We start from the raw sequence: 20,473 nt of genomic DNA on the forward strand, positions 1-20,473 counted from the left end.
ATCGATACGAGATATCAACTGTTTTCTCGACAAATCTCCGGAGACACGATAAGAGCAGGCTTACATCTACATACGACTTTACTCACTGCACGTCGCGAAGGGTTTCGTATCCGATCCGATAAGTTCAGATAGGCAAGATCGAAACATTCGATAAGGGCTGGGGCCGAGGTTGAATACAATACATCATCACTATCCGAATTCGTTCTCGCTGGAACGAACCACATCACCCAAGATATAATATCCTCTCCTGAGTCCGGCATTCAGGCATCTCTTTCACAATGATTCGCTTCCCAACGTTTCGACATTCACCTTCCTCGCCGTCCTCGAATGCTCAAGACTCTCTGAGAGAAATCCTCCGAAAGGCTACCGATCCGGAGTACTCACCGGAATCACCTACCACCGAGACGAAACAGAGGACGAGTAGTTCAATATCGACTCGGTCAGCGTCAGGCTCAACGAAATCGAGAAATTCGACGTCGAGAGGCAGTCAGTCGTCCACGGGTTCGACGTCGTCTTCGAAAAGTACGGCCTCGAGTATCCTGAAGCATCGGTGATCGCAACACGCACGAGGTCGAATACTGATATATTTGCTGCACGATTTTCCTCCATCACCACCAAGGACATATCCTCTTAGAGAGAAATAGAGCCCCAGCAAAGATGCCTAGTTCCAAGGGAAACCCCACGGACCCTGAACTCCGCGAGAAGGTCAAGGAGGAGGTCAAGAATATGGAAAAGGGAGGCGGGAAGGGATCCTGGTCGGCTTGGAAGGCCGGCGAATTGGCCAAACGATATGAGGCGCAGGGTGGAGGGTATGAGGATACAGGGGATAACAAGAATAAGAGCAAGAAGGGGCCTCCGGAGAAGAAGTAAGCCCGTGCATCAGAGAAGATTCCATCAAGGCAATCAACAATGCTGGTGTGAGCAGTTGTTGCGTCGCACTACGGAGGCTCAGTGTTTGATCAGATGCTCTATGACATGGCCGCTCTCGTCGGATGGCTGAAAGTGTTGCGGGTGGTGTTTGTCCGGCATGTGATTTGTCCCCGTTTATGCGATGCGATTGCTGGATGGCATATGAATGTTTCATGATTGCTGGATGATGCAAGAGCAAGGACGCTCAGAGTGAAGATTGGCGGTGTTATGATTTTGTGATGATACCCATTGAATACTGTTGTACTTCTAGTTGCACATATTGTACTAATAGTCCCTGTACCAACCATGTTTGGCAGCTGATTGCCGGCAATCATTGTTCTTATACCCGTCTCTTCTCTAGTAATCGCGATGTGCCTCCTTGTACAGACCATTGCCGAGTAGAGTGGTCGTGAGTATACGGTTGTGAAGGAAGTGTTGACGAATGCGTTCTTGCGCTCCTCATTAGTGGCCGAGGTTGTGACTGGCTCGACAATCTGGATGACTGATCTGTCTCTCGGAATGGCGGACTGGCTGCCGGGATGTGAACGGGCTCCCGGTATGCTGGAGACGATCCCGGCATATGGACTGGATCTTGGGTCACGTCAAACTCAAAGGGGCCATGAGCGCTTTTTGAGGTCGAAGATGACACTCAACTGAGACTCTGATAGCATGTACTTTCGGGAAGACGGGGCACCGGGTTCTGAAGCTGGCTCTGGGCGCTGTAGCTGATGACAGGTCTTCCGAGCAGGCTGGCGAGGCGTCCAACTTGTTTGACCCATTCGAGCAGAAAGGTACAGGCTTGATGGCCGTCTCCAGAATGCTCTGGTACCAGTTTTAAACGGTCAAAGTCTGTCGTTGTTCTTCGAAAGCCTGGCCGGGTGATCGGAGACAAGTCTCACGACCAATGTCAGCGAGCCTGTTTAGTGCGAGCGTGTAAAGAACATCCATTCAATCGATACCAAGGGCTCCCAATCCGTCACCGAGATCGTCACCGTTCCCTGCCTTATCGCCAGCGCCAGTCGCTGCCACTGCGCCAGTCTCCCTCTTCTGTCTTGCCAGGCCCTCTTGTCTCTTCCGTGCTCTTCTTGCTTCTTTGTCCTCCCATTCGTCCTGGGGCTGTCCAAACCCTCCGCGGCCCATCGCCCGCCGTAATTCCGTCCTGAACCTCTCACGCCGCTCGCCATTCCATCCGAACCGCTCATTGACCACGTTGACACACATCGCAAGGTAGTCTTCACTCACAACGCTCTGCATGACTTCGTGCTCCGCATCATGGCCAACAACACCTACGGTAGTTTCGAATGATAAGCCTGCCGTACGTACCGCGACCATCACTCCGCGCTCTGGGTCGTCTAGAATCCGGAGGCTTTGTACTCCGCTTTCACGAAAGCCAGCGTTGATGGCGGCGGCTAGTAGAGGACGCGCGTGTCGGAGCGTTGCGCAGTGGATGTGCAGGATGAGAGGAGAGAATGAGAGATGAATAAGACGAGGACTCGATGCAGCGGTGCTTGAGCTAGTGGGTTGAGACTTGTCTGACATGGGGGATAGATTGAAAAGCTGGGTAAACGTTCCTGCTGAGTTGGCAGACTCGTCCAGGGCGTCACTGTGTCCGTTGTCATGCTGCAGACTGTGAACAGGATCGTGCGAGACGTAGAGCCAACGACCTCCTCCCTTTCCGCCAGGAGATGTCGAGATCGTAGTTGCAGTCACCTTGCTCTCAGCCTCATCTGCTCGGCCATCGAACTCAGACTGATCGCTCGGCGCATCGTCAGGTTGCGGTCGGTCTTGTCCATTGGACTTTGGTCCCTCCACAAAGACTGCGACCCTACCGGCACAGCTGCTGGTGGTCACGAGGCCATCGTATGCATTGACCTCATCGATCAGATCCCGGATCTGCTCGTCGACAGTGCCCTTAGGAGACTGGTCCGCGTAGTTATCCTCCGAACGTCCCAGTATCGAGAGAATCTCGGACTTTTTGGCTGTGAAGGTTGCGGGTATCGTGGGTTGGAGTCGAGGTGGTGGCATCAGACTTGGGAGAGGAAAATGCGGTAGTGAACGGGCAGCCTCAGAGAATGTAGGAGATCAAGTGCGACGAGAATACCTATTTGCCCAGATAGAGGGTGGGTTTTTTACATGCACAGGTTGTGACTTTCAGCCTCGTCGGAAAGTCACACAGCCTCGTCGAGTGTTATGTGACAAGGCTCGCGCCCAATTGACCGTTCCTTGGCAGGTGAGGCTTCCTTTCACCTCATTCTAATTTCAGACCTTCACTCTTTTCTTCCTTCTCCCCACGACCGACAACTGAACGCTAGAACGATACGTTCAAGATGGCTTCAAATCAGTCCCAGTCTACAGATGCCGAAAAGGCTAAACAAAACGATGATGCCATTGGCACATTGAAAAACATGATTCAAACAATCGAGACTCGATCTCACGATCTTTCTCGCCGCCTAGCTGAGGCTATAACAGAAATTGAAAACCTGAAACCTGCCGGAGGAGAACCTGCAAAATATGCATGAGAAGATGCAAGCAGAAGTCAACCTCCTGTGCGGAAACAGTGTCACTCTGGCCCAGCAGGTCGAAAACTTCTGCTCGGAGCGACACACCGATAAGGTGCAAAAGCTCGAGCAGTGTTTACAAAAAGCTCAAGACACAACAAAGTCTTTGGAGTTTGAAAAAACAGAAGCTCTTCAAAACATGCAAAAGGCCAAAAAAAAACGACAGTGATCCCGGATGAAGAATGGGATACTGGTCGGGTCGCACTTAGGGACTCAGTCCGCTCCAGGCCCACTGATGAGGTGCGAAAGCTCGACCTGTCTTTACGTTTCCAGGCCATCGCTTCGCTGCACCGAGAGGTACTCACAGTGGCAACAGGCCGGGAAGCTAATGAAAAGATATTAGCCTCCTGTGACGTGGTGCAGAATTCGGGGACGACCTGTCGACAAAGTCGATTTACAAGCCTCGGTTGACGCGCATACAAGGTCTGACTGCTGAACGACACACTGAGATGTCTGTGGTTGATCTTACTATGCAGCTGCCCTTTCAGGCACATGTGAAACATGACCCAAGGTCTGCTTCGTCTGTGCTCGCCCTGGCAGATGCACTCGACAGTTGCGACGATGAATATCTACGCAAATGTATTCCTCTGCTGGGCGGAACCATGTTAGTATTAGCGCTGAACAGTGAGAGCAACCTCTCATACACTGGTAGTCTGATGATACTCCACATGTTCGAGTTGGGCTGCTTAGGGGGCTTGCATCACTCCCCCTACGTTTGGGGTCATATGGACTTCGCGTTTTGCAGAGCCGAGCCCAAACTCTGCCAGCAAGGCGTTCTCCTTCCAGCAATGACAAAGCGTGTCACGGAGTTGCTGAAATGTAGACGTCCGGGTCTCGGAGGCTTGATCATCTCTACAGCCAAGGAGCGCGACTTGTACGTAAAAGCTGGAGAACATCACCTGGCTATGGAGGACCAAAACCTCCTCATTGTAAGCCCTGATGGTGATATCGCATTCCTTCGACCACCCTTTTTCCGTCTGGAACTTCTGTCTCCGATGCCTGACGGGGCAGAGGGACCAGCAATGGTTTTCGAAGATGCACTCATGCTTGGGACTTGCACACTCCCTATCTCCACGAATGAGACAGACTGTTTAAGGACATTGCATCGTCTTGAATCATGTCTAAACAGACTCTCCCACAGGTTCGATGCAGAAGAACGGCGTGCGGCGCGTGAAATCGAAATGATCGATCCTAGGTAAGCGCGATGCCAGATCTCTGGCATAAACACAAGGTAAACAACCACTCGGCTTTACGTTTTTGGCCGAAATGAAAGAAACAAAAACCAATTTCATTGCTGATCAGGCTTGTCCTGGTCAGCAGAGAAGTTTGACGACATGAAACACTGGGGATAACATATGCAAGGAATAGCCAGGACGAATATGATATGTCTATTTTTATCATCTAGTATCTAGGTTGTGTGGTATCACTCTGTCTAGCCAGATTATTTATATGTCGTTTCGTTGCACATTTTCGTGACCTCTGTAATTGCAAAAAGCAATCATCCTGTACGCCGTTCGCTGTCGTGTAGGAAGTGAATCGAAAAGGTGAAGAATGTTGTCCGTAGAAGGAGTATAAAATGAATTTCGACAAGGGTGATCGTTGCAAGTTTATGCCACTGGAGCAGCAACAGCAGCAGTTGCGCCTTCTGCATTCTTAACGGTGGCTGTCTGGGTAAATGTCTCTGGCCACAAGAATGCCTTTTCCTCCTTAGCAGGGCTGAGGGCGGCAAAGACTGGCACAGCGGCCTTGCTGCTAACACGTCGCCACATATTGGCACGAGGGTTGAAGGTTGTAGGTAGACCCCGGCCGTGAGTCTTCTCCTCGTCAACCTGAGCAATCTTGATGACTTCTTTCTGGATGTCGGCGAAAGTATCGAATGGGATGTAGGGCAGGCTGTGCTCCTTGCAGTAATCTTCCAACTTCAGTCCCCGACGTGCGAAGAGAACATCGCATTCACGAGCGGCGGGGAGATCGGATACGCCATCGCCGATGAAGATGATCATTGGGATGGTGCCATTGTCACTCTGCATCTTGGCCACCTCGCGGTACTCGTTGATGGATTGTGCCTTGTCGTGGCCGAGGTCAGTGTCGTGTCTCCAGACTGCCTCCCATTTGCTGCCGTCTGAGGCAATCTTGGCATCGTTGGCCACGATTTCGATGTGCTTGCTCATATCTTCTCCAATGAAATGGTCCAATACTCTTCTCAAGACTGGTTTCAGTCCGGCGGAAATGACGTTGAATGGAATCTTGTTGTTGACGCAGAATTCGTGGAAGGTTTGGAAATCAGGGTCGATTTCCAGGGCGGTTTTCATAACCTCAAAACCGTCCTCGAATGGAACATCTAACGAGGCGTAAAGCTCGTCGGAGACTTCACGGAAGGTCCGTTCTCCAGATTCCATCTGGTGAGCGAGAGCAGCCCGTCGTTCAGGACCGCAGCCGAAGTTGTCGAATAGAGTATGTCCGGTATCTTGCATGAAAATTGTCCCGTCAAAGTCTATCAATTTGTTAGTAAGTAACAAACGCCGCCTAGCCGTTTGCTTACCAGAAAAGCAGATGATCTTTCGCTTGGTGCCCATATTGGCAGTGTTGGCACGATGGAAGCTAGGACGAGCCTGCTTGGCCTCCACAGGAGGTGGTGAAATAGCGATCGGAGCCATATTGAAGGAAAGTACTGAGATTGTGTAGAATTGAAACTGGTTAGTGGGGGTCACAAAGCCAGACAGGGTCCTGAGAAGTATATAACGATATCAAAGTCTCCAGGTTTCGCAACGAAGGGGAAGCGAGAAAATATACGTAGGAGGCGGCACTGCTGGCATAAGGGGCATCAGCCAACAAAGACCGACAATTGTGGAATTTGCATGGTTAGTAGAGCATCGGGACGAGTCTGACTTGGTTCGTTGCCGCTGAGAATTGACCATCTGAACCTTGATCTCCTCGTGTAGCAGTCGCGACCGTCGCACCCGTTGATAGTGATTGGATGGTAAGACACGTTGAATCTGCAAATCGAAGCCATTACTCAGCGAAAACGGAGACGAAATCAAGCCTAACGAAGGCTGGCCGGGATCTGTGGGTACAGAGCACGGTGGGTTGATGGTGGCGAAGCTGTGAAGCGGTTGAAAATGGTACATGTGTACTTGGTAGTGGGGTATTGAGGTGGGAGGCTGCAGATAAGAAGCATGTGCGCAGCTTCGAAGACCTACCGCCCGGGCCTCAAGGTCCCTCATGGTAAGCGATAATGTGTGATGACGCCAAAGATAATATGGTCGATTGGCTGGAGGGTTAAAACGTGCGAGGAGACAGCCAGTCCGTGAGAGGGATCGATGGTAGGAATGGCGGTCAGCACCTGGAATCATGCAATATGAAAGCAGAGTCCACCATGTGTTATGGAGGTGGGCCAGAAGTCGTGGAAATTGAAATTCCCAGATGTACCAAACTAATCTTTTCCCAGGGGAAAAAAGATGCGTTGACAATAATCGCTGATCGGGATCAGCAGAGGCTCAACTCAACGAAGTTTGTGCGAGTCGGAAAATTCTGATCGGAACGGATCAACCTTTTTGCTGCGGATCTTCTGCTGATCAACGAGGGGCAGAAAAAGATGCCTCGGTCCTTGCCAATAGTATCGCAGCTTATGATGACCTTTCAATACGCGTTACCTTGACACGTCTGCCAGCTGCTCAAAGACTCTCAGAAGTAACGCTGCTTCATGAGATACGGGTGTCGCGGACTGGAGTACCTGCTATTGCTCTAGATTTTGTGTACAGGTTCCCTTACCGACTGTCATGACTGGAAGACCAATGTTTGGCCCACTCAAATACCACATGCCTGTGGTCGTACGGTGTTCTGAAGTCAATGGATCAGTCAGTGGTTGGCGACAAGCTGGTCCGAGTGAGTTTCGAGGCTCAAGAGGTGTGCGGCACCCGTCGCTCCCTTTCTTTGCTCCTGCCTACGTCTGGCACGGTTGGCTCCTCAGGCACCATCTATATTGACGATGGTTTCGCCTCTGATGTCCGCCGAATTCATCGTTCACCTCGATTGTGTCTTCATCCTCAGCCACCATGATCGAACGCAGGCTACTTATGCTCGAATCATGCTACCCTGATCCCAAGAATACTGCGAAGCAAGAGTGGAAAGTGATCAATCCTCCAGGTCTATTGTTCCATGAGAATATTTACGACTATACCTATGTCAAATCACCTTATTGCAAAGCCGGCGTAATCAAGGAAATCACCAAGATCATGTCTTTTCTGGGCGCATCTGGCGAATGGTAAAAGAATCAGGAAAAGCCGCGTTGTCTTTATGTCTGATCGTCTGTGCAAAGGAAGTTTCTTGGGATCATCAAAAGAGGTCCTGTTGGTGTGCTCATGCAGACGGACAGTGAGAAATACATACGAGCAATCATCGAAAGAGTTGCCACAGCTCACATCTGCACCAGTCGTGGAATGCTTTGCCAGGATAAGTACGCTTCATCTCTGCAGCTTGATGCTTCCGTTGACGTGCTTGCATGACAGTGCTAACTTGCAGCCATCACGCAGTCACTCTATGAATCCCAAAACACGCTTTCACGCATCTCATCCGAATGCGCAACCTCCAAACTATGACAATTCGGTTTCATGAGCAGGATGAGGGGGCCGACGGCATTAGTAACATCAACGAACCGTGTCAAGATGCTGGGTTTGTGAGACAGGTGAGGCGAAGTATGCATGGGTAGATTGTCGGCGTGCGGCGGCTTTCGGCGTAGATGGTGGACACAGCTCTGCAATTACAACGCTGCTGCGAATAGAATGTGCTGAAAGTACACTTGATAGACAAAGAAAATGCATCTTAATCGATGTTGAGCAGAGTATTCAGGTCTTCCCCGTGCGTTGGCGCCTGTCCCCGCAATGTTCCGCGTATCCCCAAGTCATCCTCGGCAGCAGCGCGGTTAAACGCGGCATTGCAGAAGCATGGAGTATGGGACCAGACAATTTCAATGTCTTCTTCTATCCAAAGCCTCGACCCTTGTGTCAGCATTTCTCTCATTTTCTCCTCTAGAACGAACTGCTGACTCTCCGAAGATCCATGATGGCATCCTCCTTGCTCCCCAGACTTGCGCGGCCCAGCGCTCGCATCATCCGAAATGCCCCCTCGACAACCATTCCTCGCATCTGTCTGCGAGCAGCATCGACGTCCAAACATCCAAGCGGTTTCACTCCCCCGACGACAGAAGACCTATACGAACTTCGCGAGCGTGTCCAAGAGTTCACGAGAAGAGAGATTCCCGAAGAAGTGGCCCACAGAACAGACACGTCCAATGAATTTCCCAATGAAATGTGGAAGAAGCTGGGAGAGGCAGGCTTCCTGGGACCTACAGCCGACGAAGAATACGGCGGATTAGCCATGGGATATCAAGCACACTGCATCATTCTCGAAGAGATCAGCCGAGCTTCAGGCTCGATCGGCTTGTCCTACGCTGCCCACTCGCAACTCTGCGTCAACCAGTTGAACCTGAACGGCAATGAAGAGCAAAAACAACGAATCCTCCCAGGTCTAATATCTGGGGACAAGATTGGTGCGTTGGCAATGTCTGAACATTCAGCTGGAAGTGATGTGGTGAGCATGAAGACAACAGCTAAAGCTGTCGACGGCGGATACCAACTCAATGGCACGAAGATGTGGATCACCAACGGGCCAGACGCCGACTATATCGTGGTCTACGCGAAGACCGAACCAGAGAAGAAGAGCAGAGGTATCACCGCGTTTATCGTGGAGAAGGACTTCAAGGGCTTCTCCGTGGCGCGGAAACTAGACAAACTGGGCATGCGCGGGTCGAATACAGGCGAATTGGTCTTTGACAACGTCTTTGTTCCCAAGGAGAACATCCTAGGCGAACTCAACAAAGGTGTCACCGTGCTGATGGAAGGGCTGGATCTGGAGCGATTAGTCCTCAGTGCCGGTCCGCTGGGTATCATGCAGGCTTGTTTGGATCTCGTGCTGCCGTATACCCACCAGCGCAAACAATTCGACACACCGATCGCACATAACCAATTCATTCAGGGTAAACTGGCAGACATGTACACCAAGCTTCAGGCCTCGCGGGCGTATACGTACGAGACGGCCAGGAAGGTCGATGAAGAAAAACAGATCCGCACGCAAGACTGCGCCGGCGCCATCTTGTACGCTGCTGAGCGGGCTACTGAGTGTGGCCTGGACGCGATCCAGTTGATGGGTGGGAACGGGTATGTCAATGAGATCCCTGCGGGCAGATTACTTAGGGATGCGAAATTGTATGAGATCGGTGCTGGGACCAGCGAGATCAGACGGATGGTCATTGGGAGAGCTTTCAACAAGGAATATAAAGATCAGGGTATCTAAATGCCAATCGCTATCCTGTGCCGGCTATGGGCAACACCAAGAGTGGATTCCTATCCAAAGGCGAGCCGACTCTGGCCCTTTTCAGGCTGCTTAGAGCCTCGTCCGCGAGTGCTTGCTGCGCCGCCACGTTTGGGTTTGCTGGTCGACGTCGAAGGACCTGGAGGACAACTATTGCTGGTTGTTGGAGCCGACACGGTCGGCACGTCCTGCGCTTGAAGATCTTTGGCAAAGTGCCAGTCTTCGTGCTCGGCGCGATCGGTTTCGCTGATGGATTTCTGGCATGCCGGGCAAAAGTATGACGCGATGTCTTGTTGATGGAGCTGAGGAGGTGTGTGAGGCTGTCCTTCACCCTCGGGTTCTTCGATCATGTCCTCTTCCGCATCGTCGTTGGTCTCGCCGGTACTTTCGCTTTTCGCGAAGAACCGCGCAATGTTCGGGCCGTCGTTGTTGAGCCTACGACGTTTCTCGGGATGCAACTCTGGCGTTCCGGTGTTGCTGCGAGGAATGTCGATGGCGGCTTTGGCCTCTTCGCCTTTCAGCAAGAATATGTCGATGCCTTTGTTGCCGGCGACACCGTCTTCAAAGCCACCCACACTCAGCGAGAGATTGGCACATGGCCAAGCCCGTCCGTCGAGGATGACTTGGCCGAGCAGTGTCTTTGAGAGCTCGAACAAGATCGTCTCGTCGATCTTCTTGCCTTGTGGGATGGGCAGTTGTTTGGATCGGGTCTGTCCGCCTTGACGATGGTGCAGAGTAATGGTCTTTGGTCTTCTCTTGTTCTCGACCACGCCTTCCTCAACTAGTCGCGAGTAGATATCTGCCACGAAGATACGTAGCCATCTGTTCGCCTGTTCCGTCGTGTTGATGCTAGGTCTGAATGACTTTGCTGATAACATCGATTTGATCTGCGTGCGTGAATTGACCTCGCTGTGGTCCTCACCTCTAATGACCCCATGGAGCCATGTTCCCGTATCGTCTCCCAATTTCGACTTGAGCTGTTCGATTGGTATCTTAAGAAGTTCGGTGACTTCGTCGGTGCCAAATGTCTCCACGACCTGGTCGCCTAATTTGCCGCCCAGATTGCGTATTTTCGTGAACTTGAAACCAGAAAGGAAGTGTTGGACTGCCCTGTTACGAACAATGGTTTGCTGATTGGGTTTCTTGTAGCCGGCACCAAGCTTTGCCATCATCTTGTTACGCGCAATGCCCGCTGAGCAAGTGTATTTTAGCTTTTCGCGGATCTCCTGGCGGACGCCACGAACAATTTCAGACCCAATGTTCATGACCACGTCGTCCCAATCTGGGTCATCGTCCTCAGTTTCGGCAGAATCGAGATCGATCAGAGCATCCGCCTGCCAGTCCAGCGCTGTGGATGGTGGTAGTGGTAGGTTTTCTGTTGGGTCATCGTACGGCGCATATTTCAGCTCGGGAAATCGTTCGAGAAGGATCTGGTGGATTTGTGCGGATAGGTCGAGGAAAACCTCGTCAATGCTTGCTTTTTCAACCTTCTGAATGGGTGGCGCTGGGAGGTATTCCTTGAGAAGAGCCAGGCTTTTGCGTGATTCGAGTCGGTAAGGATCCAATGACACCTTGTCCGTTTGAATGTGTTTGGCTGCATCATCTCGATATGCCCACTTTTCGTCGCCTTCACGCCATGTGGCAACATGCTGAACCACGATTTCGGGACATTTGGTCTTTGCCTCCGTGACCGTGACGTGTCTGTTCAGACCGTATTCACGGGCTGGATAGTTGATGGCGATCAGACCCTGCCACTGCTGCACCGCCAGAGGTTGAGATTCATCCACGCCCAGCCGGACCATTTCACATTGCGCGTAGAATGCGTCATAATCGATCAATGCAATCACCCTGAGTGGACATGTTGTTGACGATTGACTCAGCGATTGAAGTTGCTTGTACGTGAAGCGTGACTTCTTTTTGCGGCCACCAGCAACGGGCGAGGAGAGCTGGAAGGGCTGCGAAGAGGACATTCTTGATGGCTGAATATCTCAATGTCGCTCTCGCAGAAAGTCGTCGAAGAATGCACGCCGCTCGAGCATCCTGCTGCCTGCTTGATGCGTCTACGTCTCGCGCCGGTCTTGTCGCCCGCCACCGTCGATACTGCGTACGGCGTGAATCAAGTCTAAAATGTTTAACGCGTGGGGATTTGGTGGTGAGACGCGTGCCGTCATTAATCATGCAAGCACTTTGCACAGTCAGCCAATCAGAACGGCCAAGTCTGTTTCCAGAAAAAGTGGCACCGTCTGACGGTTGTCGCTCTTCAGGTTCAAACAGATGCCTTTCCTTTACACACAACGACTTAGTATTAATCTTTGGCAGGAGGAAGCGCAACAGCTCGATCGTCCATTCGTGTTGGCTTGAAGTCAAGGCAACCGCTGTCGCGAACTTGCTGGACTATGCATTTGTATCGTCGTCGTACTCTCTGTCAGATGGTGGCAGTCTTTCCGGAAACAGGCTCGCGCCTTATTCTATATTCGCCGTTACGACGTGCGCATGGTCACCGAGACAGGTGAATAGCTGACGCTGAAAGGCATTGAATTTGCGTCGTTCTTTGCCATGATCCTTCACCTTCCGAAACCCGGCGACGGTGGGTTTCAGATATAGGTTAGTCTTCACAATGTTCAGGTCCCATCAAATCCTAAAAAAGAGGCCGTTTTCCCAGCTGCATGATCCAGGTCAAACTCCATGACTTATATATATATCCATCACTACGGAAGCAGTCTGCTCCAGGTCGACTTCATACATGAGTCCATGGACCCTTGCAAGGCTTGCAATGCAGCAAGTCCGTTGATTGCGATCGTCCACCGAGATGGACTTCCCAAATGCTGCATACGAGCAACAGTTTGCCGGTGATGAGCCTGGTCCGTGGACCTTTCCATACTGATTCTGACTATCCTCGCGAGATGACCAACTGACTCCTCATTTCAGAGCTTGGCATGAGCCAGGCTGTCGACGGACTTACCCCCGAACAGATCATGGCGAATCTTCTCACCAGAGAGGCAAACGCGTCCAGCCAGTTCCCAGCCGCGACTTCTCCTGAAGCTCACTTCCAGCCACAATCTGGGCCAGTCCTGGGTGGCGCTTCTCGCAATATGAGATCTGTGCAGCAAAAGACTGATTCGGTCCCTCCATTCCAGCAAGTCGGAACTACTGCCCTCATTGGGAAACACTCCGCTGGCGATATAACGTCGGCAAATGAGGATACCGAGCGTATCCGGAAGAGACTCGCAAGTGAAGGAAATGCTTCTGTGATGGATCTTCTGAAGGAAGCTCTTCATGAGCTCGGTACCAAGCGCGCACCAATCATCGGCATTGAGGGCGCATACGAGTTGGTCTCTAGGACAAAGGTCTGTTCAAAATTCTGGTTCCTGGGTTTGAACTAATCATATGTCAGGGTTTGGATACATTTCAGGTGGCCAGAATCACATTTGAGATACCATTGGTGGACCGACCGAATAATCCAGAGGCATCTGTTCTCAAGAAAGTGGACAAGTTGCAACAGAAAATCACGACTGGCTTACAAGAGAAGTTGCCGTCGGAGGTAAGCATTCAGAGAATCGAATGGTCCGCGGGCAGAAATGTCTAGCGCTTGGCAGACATACCGAACAGAAGCAGATGTTTGAACATCGATTTGAGATTGTCTAGGGCTATGTAGCATTATCAATGAAACTCCATAATGTCCCGGTAGCAATACAAGCCATTCATAAGCTCAGCATAAAAAGTCATCAATCTCATGTCGCAAAAGTTCCCAAATCCGCAACGCTTCCCTAGGCCTGTAAATGCATGGTATCGTCAAGATATAATGAGAGATGGCGCTCAACCAAGCTTTTCAAGCACTTTACAAAGCAACCATAGCGGCGAAGATGGCCGCGGCGACAGCACCGCAAGCACCAAGGCCACGAAGCGAAGAGGCACCACTGCTGCTGCCAGAGCTTCCTGTTGTGGTGGCAGCTGCAACAGCCTGGATACCGAAGGTGGTGCCAGTGACGACTTCAGTGCTTCCACTGGTGGTGATGGTCGTCGTGATGGTCGCTGGGATAGGAGAAGCTGTGGTGCTGCTGCAGCCAGACCAGGTACCGGTCCAAGAGGAGAAAGGTCCCCAGCCAGCGGTCCAGGTAGTCCATTGATTGCATGGAATACCGCTTGCAAGTGTGCCCCAAGGTCCACCGAAAGGAGCGCCGGAGCCTGAACCACCATGACCTCCCCATGCGCCTGGTCCGCCCCAGCCACCTTGGCCGCCCCAGCCGGAGGGTGCGGAGGGCAAGCCAGTAGAGGCAGCGGAGATCCAGCTGGACCATGCACCAGAGTTCCAGTTGCCGCCAGGGCCGAAGCCGGGGGCAGCAGTGATCTGGGAAGGCCAGGCAGAGCCACCGGATGTAGCACTGAAGGAAGCTTCCTGAGAAGCGGTGACAGTCACGCCGGCATTGGCGCAGAGTTGTGCGACTGCGCCGAAGATAGCTGCATATCCCATGTTAGTCTTGATGTCCTCTCTTTTTCCGCATGCTACTCACCTTCTTGATCTGTGGTGTTTGTGCAGGAGGTAGCGACACAGGTGTTCAGTTGAGAGATGGCGGTTTGATTGGAGCAAAGGCAGTCCCAACCACTACTTGATGTGCAGGAAGATCCATCCCAGCTTCCCATACAGTCATTCCACTGGGTCTGGTGTCAGCTTTCGGGCCATGAGACGAGGACTGGGATTACATACGGCGCAGGAAGGGAGCCATGCGAAAGAGGTGCTGGCGAACAAGGCTGCTGCGATCGCGAAAGACTTCATCTTGAGGACGGTGACGAGTAGACTGTGGGGTTTGCTTTCGTCAAAGAGGACTATCTAGTGCCTCGTGCTCGGTTGACGTGAAGTGGACTTGGGATTGACAGGTTGTAGTCTGGAGAAGAAAGCAAGAGCCACAATCAAAAGAGAGGCAGGGAAGGAAAAGATATACTTTTGCACCCCACGAGCAGGATCAGGCGGACCATGGTCGCTGCTGTCACTGTCACTGGGAAAGCGGGCATCGTGTTAGGGCAAGCAGCACAGCCTTGTTGCCGCATGGCTGGGGAAAGGTTGTTTGCACTATGCAGATGTCCGAAGTTAGTAACATGCGGCCCCTCTAACTTGGCGGTGACGAGTGGAATAGGCGAGTCATAGGCGTGCAACGGAGTGTCGGACGGGTTGACAAGTACCAATTGCAGGGTCGCCGGGGAATATCTGCTTGGCCCTGAGGCTGGTGTTGCAAGGGGTTCCTCAAGAGTCAAAAGTTGAGGGGCTGGTGAGATTTCAAGGCCTATTGATGGCCTGAACCAAGAGAAAGTGGCGTCCTTACAAGTGTCCGACACCCCGACGAGCTAAACAATCTGCCAATCGGGCGCCCAGATTCGATTGAGTTGTTGCTAATTTGGGGATCTTCCTGGGGAAATCTCAGGTTCAAGAACTCAAAGCCTAAAGGTGTCCCTGCACGTCAGCCTCAAATCTCCTACAACAGTCAATGATACGAGCACTCCGTTCGATGAAACAGACGTTATCAATTGATGCATTGAGGACCAGCCAGGCACAAAACAAGGCCTGAGCCGTTTGGATGTCTTCTCATTGATCCTTCGGCTGTATTTGTGTAGAATCCCATGCTGCCAGCGCACTTTGCATCATCCAGCCTTAGCACAACTTTTCCAGCTACGAACCGGCTTGCTTGAGTCTGCCGCATCATGGGAATCCTGCCGGCTTGTCCTGGCCTCGAGACACGCGTTCGCACCATCATCTGATATTGAAGAGAACTCCCTATCAGGTAACATAGCAATATTCCCGACTTGAATGCGCTAATCGGGTAAGCTGTGGTCATCTATCAATGCCGGCATCGTTGTCGTCATTCGTAACAGTACTTGAAGTCGTGACGCGCAAGACTCGTATTAATGTGAAGCCCTCCAGGAGCAAATTCTTGAGCGTCGGTGCATCGGACGCTGAACGCCGACGTAAAGAGGGCGCCCTGAAGGCTCGCCCCCAAGCGGTCTTCTGCGTCGTAGGCACGTAGCCCTCACCCCCTTGCTACATGGAGTAATTGTTGCTGAGCAAACCCGCCCGTACCTCAGGATCTCTGTGGCGGGGAAAGAATTGTTTGCATCGGTAAAAATTGATCTTGCTTCCTTTCAAGCCGGCACTTCAAATGGTTCCGGCTTCATATTGATTTTGCATAATTTCGCCAGACAGCCGCTGAGTTGTAAGAAGGTTTGCACACCCTCCAGTATGCGCATATGGGTGAAGCCTATCTCTTTGATGAATTCCAGCTTGGAATGTTCGGAGAGTGTTGGAATCGTCTTAGTCACTCGGAACATAGTGCTTATGATGTCGTGTGAGGAGTATCCCAGATCCCTAGAGAGCAATGTTAGTGACGCGTCCAGTCTTTAGTCCGGCAAGGGCCGGCTTACCATAACTCCTTCAACGTGTCGACTGCGCTATCGATCTTTCCCTCCCAGCATGCCTTGACCATGGCCTGCACTTTGACTGGATGCGGGCTGTCCACGACTCGGAACACGTTGTCGCCACTGACGAAGCCGAAGCCGGCCCAAGTACTTTGTAGGTTGTTGATGGCCTGTCGCATGTCTCCTTCCGCGCTGAACACGAGTGCGGCAAGACCGTCTTCCGAGTATTCCACCTTCTCTGCTTCAATTATCTGCATCAGGCGTTGCACCACTTGCGCGTCCGTGAGGCGCGAATATCGAAGGATTGCGCATCTCGATTGCAAGGGCTCGATGATCTTATTAGACTGATTGCAAGCGAATGCGAATCGGGTCGTGTTCGAGTAGATTTCCATTGTTCTTCGTAGCGCTTGTTGTGCTCCGGCTGTCATGCTACAACAGGTATTAGGCTTGCGTACGTAAGACCTCATCAATTGCGTACCTGTCTGCTTCGTCCAATATTACAAGTTTGTGCCGGCCCCCAGGCAATGTCACCTTCTTCTGGGCAAAGCCTTTGATCCTGTTGCGCACAACATCGATACCTCTTTCGTCGCTCGCATTCAGCTCAAGGACAGCTTCTTTGTATGCATCTCCGAGCAGGGTGCGTGCGAGACATAGGATGGAGGTCGTTTTTCCAATGCCGGGCATACCAGAAATGATAACGTGTGGCATGTTTCCATCTTTTGCAATGATCTTGAGCCGCTCGATGGTTTCTGAGTTCCCAACAACGTCGTCGAGGTAGACAGGTCTGTATTTTTCAACCCTGTTTTCGCATTAGTTGGTCATCTAGCGATTGGATTCGTGGGTTTTGTACCATGGCAACTCATAGTCCGTTGTCGTGCCGTTGGCAGCCTTGAGAGCTCCGCGGGCAGCAGCCGAGGACGACTCCGGTTGATCGGACATCGTTGTCAGCAACGGCGTGTTATTGTGCTGCTTGAGAAGTGCCAAATATGAATGTTCAGAAAAGGTACGAAACCTATTTACCCCAATGTTAGAGCGCAGGCGCGTCACGACCGGCACGCGTAAAGTGCTAAAATGTTGGTGTCCACACTACCTAGGTAAAGGATAAACCTATGGGCCCTGGCCCAAATATGTGTCCATGCGGCATACTGAACCTTTCTGCAGCTTCACGTTGAGTTCTCTGACGTGCTGCACCCTGTCTTCTCCGTCTCCCTATCCTTTGCCTTCCTCGGTCGGCCAGTGATGAGCCCATCCTCTACATAATGCTCGAGAATTCGCAGATCTTCCCTTGGCCGGTAGCCTCGTTCCGCTGCTTTTTGCGCAATCCTTGACACCTGTCTCTCCGGTACCCTGATCATCTGATTGATCTGCTTGGGAGTGAAGCCAATCGAGAACAACGTAAGAGTTTGTACACGGGCTGCAAGTGAGTATCGAGTGCCAGTATCGGCTGTTGCTTTCTCGGGAGGCAGAGGTCGTTGAGCTGGATTGTTCTTGCGCTTCGGTCCCTCAGCTTCTCGCTCTGAAGCCTGTTCTGCCACGGAATGAGAAATGATATGCAGCATCCAATCGAGGTGCTCACCTCGTGGATCACCCTGAGGTCTTCCAAGGGCATCCATTGATATGTCTCCTCAATGCCTCCCCCCGTAGTGCACTGAGAACGACGCGAGCAGCACACGTTTGACGCCAATGCGGCCCCGGACGAATATCATTTAATAAAGTGATGCATACGCAAACAGGCTCGCATCACACCCGACAGAGTACAAGAAGCTCTTTCTCAAAGCTGCCACTCAACTCCTGATGCGCACACTCATTACACCGCAACTTGAGCCCCGCATGCTGATGATATTGCCATGTTTACTATGTAAGCGAGACCCTAGAGATTCACAGAGTTTAGTGCGGACTACAACGTTTCGGCGCCTCTGTGCCTCAAAGCTTAGCACCAACCTGTGGACAACAGGTTCCCCAAAAGTATCAACATGCAGTCAACATTATAGCACATTGCACACAAATGTCCAAACGGTTCATGTTCCTTCAAGAATGAGAAGGACATACATGAACGTGGTTCGGTCCTCGAGATTGAGGCTTTCGAGAAAGCAACTGCCGAGCCATAACACGTCATTGCACTCTTCAGTCTGACAAAACCGCGCTCCAATACCAGCGCCGGAGACATCACAGACCTCCCTCGCTGCAAAAAAATATCCTTGAAGCATCGCGTTATAAGCCCAAATACCAGTTATCTTATCACATTGACACACCACTCGATTGGTACCTCCAGCATCGAAGAGGTCCCGAACGAAAAAGACAATGCTGGTGCTTACCAGCACAACAGGAAACCTCGGGTCTCGAGTTCTTGATACAATACTCCGCCAGCATCTCATATCTCCGTCGGAGCTCATCATCTCATCTACAAAGCCAGAAAAAGTGTCAGCCACTGCTCGCGATGCTGGCATCGAAATTCGAAAGGGTGATTACAAATCTCCTGATTCGCTAGCCTCATCATTCAAAGGGGCGGATGCACTCTTCCTTGTATCGTTTCCCTCAGCCAACGTGGAAAGATGGCTCTTTCACAAAGCCGCAATTGACGCTGCCAAGTCTGTTGGAATCCAGACAATCATATACACCAGTCTCATGTTCGGTGGCGAGTCAGGGCTCGAGAGCATTGCAGGGGTTCAGCAGGCGCACATCAAGACGATTGAATACCTGATGCAGAGTGGTCTTCAGTACGTGATAGTGCGCGAAGGTATTTATGCCGAATATTGGTCGGTGTATGCAGGTTTTCAGCCGAAAAAGTACAAGAAGGACGACTCCGACGATATCAGGTTTGTGATTTCGAACGACGGTCCAGTCGCATGGGTCACAACAGACGACTTGGCTGAGGGCAATGCCAAAATCCTGCAACGCTATCAACAATATATTGGCAAGACGCTGAACCTGACGGGGGCGCGAGCAAGCAGTGTGAGCGACATTGCCAAGCTTGTCGAACGATACACGGGGCGCAAAGTCAAGGTCGACATCGTCGGCAGGGAAGAAGCGGAGCGATACCACAAGTACGAGAAGAAGAGTTTGCCGGAGGAGATGTTCTGGGTGATTGAGAGCTGGTCGGGTTGGCATGATGCCATGGCGAATGGCGAGACCGCAATAGTCGATCCCTTGCTTGGTGAGCTCCTCGGCAGGCAGCCCAATGGTGTTGAGGAAATGGCCGAAACCTATTTCACACCAGAGTAGGCTGACTTCCGGTCAGTCCCGTCGCAGAGTTTCTTGAAGATATATATAGAGGCGGGTGATCCGCTGAAACGACCCACGCTCAAATAATGCATGTGCGAGCATTGGGCAGTCTCTGTGCGGGACATGACAGGCGAGCGACGTGACCCCGTGGAACCGCGACAGAGTGCCTACTGATTCTGATATCACAGTCGACGATGCATTGAGATCATGGCTGTCCAGAGGTGTTCTATCGTGCGACCTGAGCTCTGGCAGTATCGTTAAAGATCTACTGCATAATGAGAGGAAGCAACCGCATCATCGAGAAACTGTGCAGACAAATGCTTGCTCCAGGAAGTGATCTCCACTGATGCACAAGGCTGACAATTCTATCGAAAGATCCAATCAATCGACAAGGCTTCTTCCGGCTGTTGAAATTGTCTTACAATCATGTGGATTCGCGTGGAAACTGTATGAGAATATAGAACAACCACTCCACACCTTTTTTTATACCAAATGCTAGGCTTGATTCGGGCTTGACACGTCCCCGCACAGTACACACGGATATTGGTAGGACGTATGCCTGGTCATGTTCGATGCCGATTGCAGTCAAGGTTAAAGGCACAAAACAAAGACAAGGCGTCAAAGGTGTCTGCTTACGACGCAGTGGCCCGCTCCTATAGCCCACGATTGGGCGAGTTTCTCGGTAGTCGGAACGGGAGCTGGCAATTGGCGTCGCAAGCTCTTTATTCATTCGACATCGTTGACACCTGCAGAAATTCTCTCACCCTTCCCTTGCCAACCACCACCACACTTGTCGGCATGCAGCCTTCGTCAGTCCACTCGCGGTTCACCTTACATGGCTATTTCTCCTCCTTTTCGCACCCGAAGGTTCGGAGCCAATCCCTCCCGGAACACAATTGTGTCGTGGCCAGGGCCGTTTGAGGTAAGGGTTACTTCGAGAAACGGTACAGTACGTGTCGCACCCTGTTGTCGTGCGCATACGTTAAATCAAGCATTGCTGGCCATCCCCA

General features: G+C 51.6%; 11 protein-coding genes across 11 annotated transcripts; 5 read left to right on the plus strand and 6 right to left on the minus strand.

Annotated features, from left to right (window-relative positions):
- Positions 1 to 657: 657 nt before the first annotated feature.
- On the plus strand, positions 658 to 1,747 carry EDD37DRAFT_646608 (uncharacterized protein; the record flags this gene model as incomplete). The annotated part of the gene is made up of 2 exons (XM_062817753.1): positions 658 to 866; positions 1,645 to 1,747. The coding sequence occupies 2 exons, from the start codon at positions 658 to 660 to the stop codon at positions 1,745 to 1,747; spliced, it is 312 nt and encodes a 103-aa protein (XP_062672800.1).
- On the minus strand, positions 1,674 to 3,153 carry EDD37DRAFT_237647 (methyltransferase TYW3-domain-containing protein). Its single transcript, XM_062810570.1, has one exon. It carries the CDS (start codon positions 2,932 to 2,934, stop codon positions 1,858 to 1,860), a length of 1,077 nt encoding a protein of 358 aa, XP_062672801.1. The 5' UTR covers positions 2,935 to 3,153; the 3' UTR covers positions 1,674 to 1,857.
- A 763-nt stretch (positions 3,154 to 3,916) lies between these two features.
- Positions 3,917 to 4,666, plus strand: EDD37DRAFT_605744 (uncharacterized protein; the record flags this gene model as incomplete). Its single annotated transcript, XM_062814832.1, has 1 exon — positions 3,917 to 4,666. One exon carries the CDS (start codon positions 3,917 to 3,919, stop codon positions 4,664 to 4,666), a length of 750 nt encoding a protein of 249 aa, XP_062672802.1.
- Positions 4,667 to 4,834: 168 nt separating this feature from the next.
- EDD37DRAFT_620883 (2,3-diketo-5-methylthio-1-phosphopentane phosphatase) lies at positions 4,835 to 6,459 on the minus strand. Its single transcript, XM_062815968.1, has 2 exons — positions 6,010 to 6,459; positions 4,835 to 5,961 (listed from the first exon to the last, which is right to left on the minus strand). The coding sequence occupies exons 1-2, from the start codon at positions 6,122 to 6,124 to the stop codon at positions 5,075 to 5,077; spliced, it is 1,002 nt and encodes a 333-aa protein (XP_062672803.1). The 5' UTR covers positions 6,125 to 6,459; the 3' UTR covers positions 4,835 to 5,074.
- Positions 6,460 to 8,528: 2,069 nt separating this feature from the next.
- EDD37DRAFT_560085 (isovaleryl-CoA dehydrogenase) lies at positions 8,529 to 9,818 on the plus strand (the record flags this gene model as incomplete). The annotated part of the gene is made up of 1 exon (XM_062813830.1): positions 8,529 to 9,818. One exon carries the CDS (start codon positions 8,529 to 8,531, stop codon positions 9,816 to 9,818), a length of 1,290 nt encoding a protein of 429 aa, XP_062672804.1.
- A 25-nt stretch (positions 9,819 to 9,843) lies between these two features.
- EDD37DRAFT_238444 (DNA polymerase eta subunit) lies at positions 9,844 to 12,132 on the minus strand. Its single transcript, XM_062810574.1, has one exon. The coding sequence runs from the start codon at positions 11,804 to 11,806 to the stop codon at positions 9,869 to 9,871; it is 1,938 nt and encodes a 645-aa protein (XP_062672805.1). The 5' UTR covers positions 11,807 to 12,132; the 3' UTR covers positions 9,844 to 9,868.
- A 398-nt stretch (positions 12,133 to 12,530) lies between these two features.
- Positions 12,531 to 13,728, plus strand: EDD37DRAFT_238511 (uncharacterized protein). The gene is made up of 3 exons (XM_062810576.1): positions 12,531 to 12,697; positions 12,765 to 13,183; positions 13,231 to 13,728. Exons 1-3 carry the CDS (start codon positions 12,646 to 12,648, stop codon positions 13,420 to 13,422), a joined length of 663 nt encoding a protein of 220 aa, XP_062672806.1. The 5' UTR covers positions 12,531 to 12,645; the 3' UTR covers positions 13,423 to 13,728.
- On the minus strand, positions 13,449 to 14,905 carry EDD37DRAFT_620900 (uncharacterized protein). The gene is made up of 2 exons (XM_062815969.1): positions 14,348 to 14,905; positions 13,449 to 14,294 (listed from the first exon to the last, which is right to left on the minus strand). The coding sequence occupies exons 1-2, from the start codon at positions 14,475 to 14,477 to the stop codon at positions 13,675 to 13,677; spliced, it is 750 nt and encodes a 249-aa protein (XP_062672807.1). The 5' UTR covers positions 14,478 to 14,905; the 3' UTR covers positions 13,449 to 13,674.
- Positions 14,906 to 15,968: 1,063 nt separating this feature from the next.
- Positions 15,969 to 17,180, minus strand: EDD37DRAFT_560422 (replication factor C subunit 4; the record flags this gene model as incomplete). Its single annotated transcript, XM_062813846.1, has 4 exons — positions 15,969 to 16,191; positions 16,248 to 16,670; positions 16,720 to 17,040; positions 17,092 to 17,180. 4 exons carry the CDS (start codon positions 17,178 to 17,180, stop codon positions 15,969 to 15,971), a joined length of 1,056 nt encoding a protein of 351 aa, XP_062672808.1.
- Positions 17,181 to 17,404: 224 nt separating this feature from the next.
- EDD37DRAFT_646616 (uncharacterized protein) lies at positions 17,405 to 17,854 on the minus strand (the record flags this gene model as incomplete). Its single annotated transcript, XM_062817754.1, has 1 exon — positions 17,405 to 17,854. One exon carries the CDS (start codon positions 17,852 to 17,854, stop codon positions 17,405 to 17,407), a length of 450 nt encoding a protein of 149 aa, XP_062672809.1.
- A 688-nt stretch (positions 17,855 to 18,542) lies between these two features.
- On the plus strand, positions 18,543 to 19,463 carry EDD37DRAFT_605751 (uncharacterized protein; the record flags this gene model as incomplete). Its single annotated transcript, XM_062814833.1, has 1 exon — positions 18,543 to 19,463. The coding sequence occupies one exon, from the start codon at positions 18,543 to 18,545 to the stop codon at positions 19,461 to 19,463; it is 921 nt and encodes a 306-aa protein (XP_062672810.1).
- Positions 19,464 to 20,473: the final 1,010 nt, after the last annotated feature.

This window comes from Exophiala viscosa, assembly GCF_022695815.1.
Source record: "Exophiala viscosa unplaced genomic scaffold EDD37scaffold_2, whole genome shotgun sequence".
Taxonomy (NCBI): domain Eukaryota; kingdom Fungi; phylum Ascomycota; class Eurotiomycetes; order Chaetothyriales; family Herpotrichiellaceae; genus Exophiala; species Exophiala viscosa.

Coding starts and splice junctions, on each gene's coding strand:
- EDD37DRAFT_237647 (XM_062810570.1), bottom strand. CDS start 2,934: ATGCCACCACCTCGACTCCAACCCACGATACCCGCAACCTTCACAGCC.
- EDD37DRAFT_238511 (XM_062810576.1), top strand. CDS start 12,646: ATGGACTTCCCAAATGCTGCATACGAGCAACAGTTTGCCGGTGATGAG. Junction 12,698..12,764: donor GTTTGCCGGTGATGAGCCTG/GTCCGTGGACCT, acceptor TCCTCATTTCAG/AGCTTGGCATGAGCCAGGCT. Junction 13,184..13,230: donor AGTTGGTCTCTAGGACAAAG/GTCTGTTCAAAA, acceptor ATCATATGTCAG/GGTTTGGATACATTTCAGGT.
- EDD37DRAFT_620883 (XM_062815968.1), bottom strand. CDS start 6,124: ATGGCTCCGATCGCTATTTCACCACCTCCTGTGGAGGCCAAGCAGGCT. Junction 5,962..6,009: donor AAAGATCATCTGCTTTTCTG/GTAAGCAAACGG, acceptor ACAAATTGATAG/ACTTTGACGGGACAATTTTC.
- EDD37DRAFT_620900 (XM_062815969.1), bottom strand. CDS start 14,477: ATGGGAAGCTGGGATGGATCTTCCTGCACATCAAGTAGTGGTTGGGAC. Junction 14,295..14,347: donor AAACACCACAGATCAAGAAG/GTGAGTAGCATG, acceptor TGGGATATGCAG/CTATCTTCGGCGCAGTCGCA.
- EDD37DRAFT_238444 (XM_062810574.1), bottom strand. CDS start 11,806: ATGTCCTCTTCGCAGCCCTTCCAGCTCTCCTCGCCCGTTGCTGGTGGC.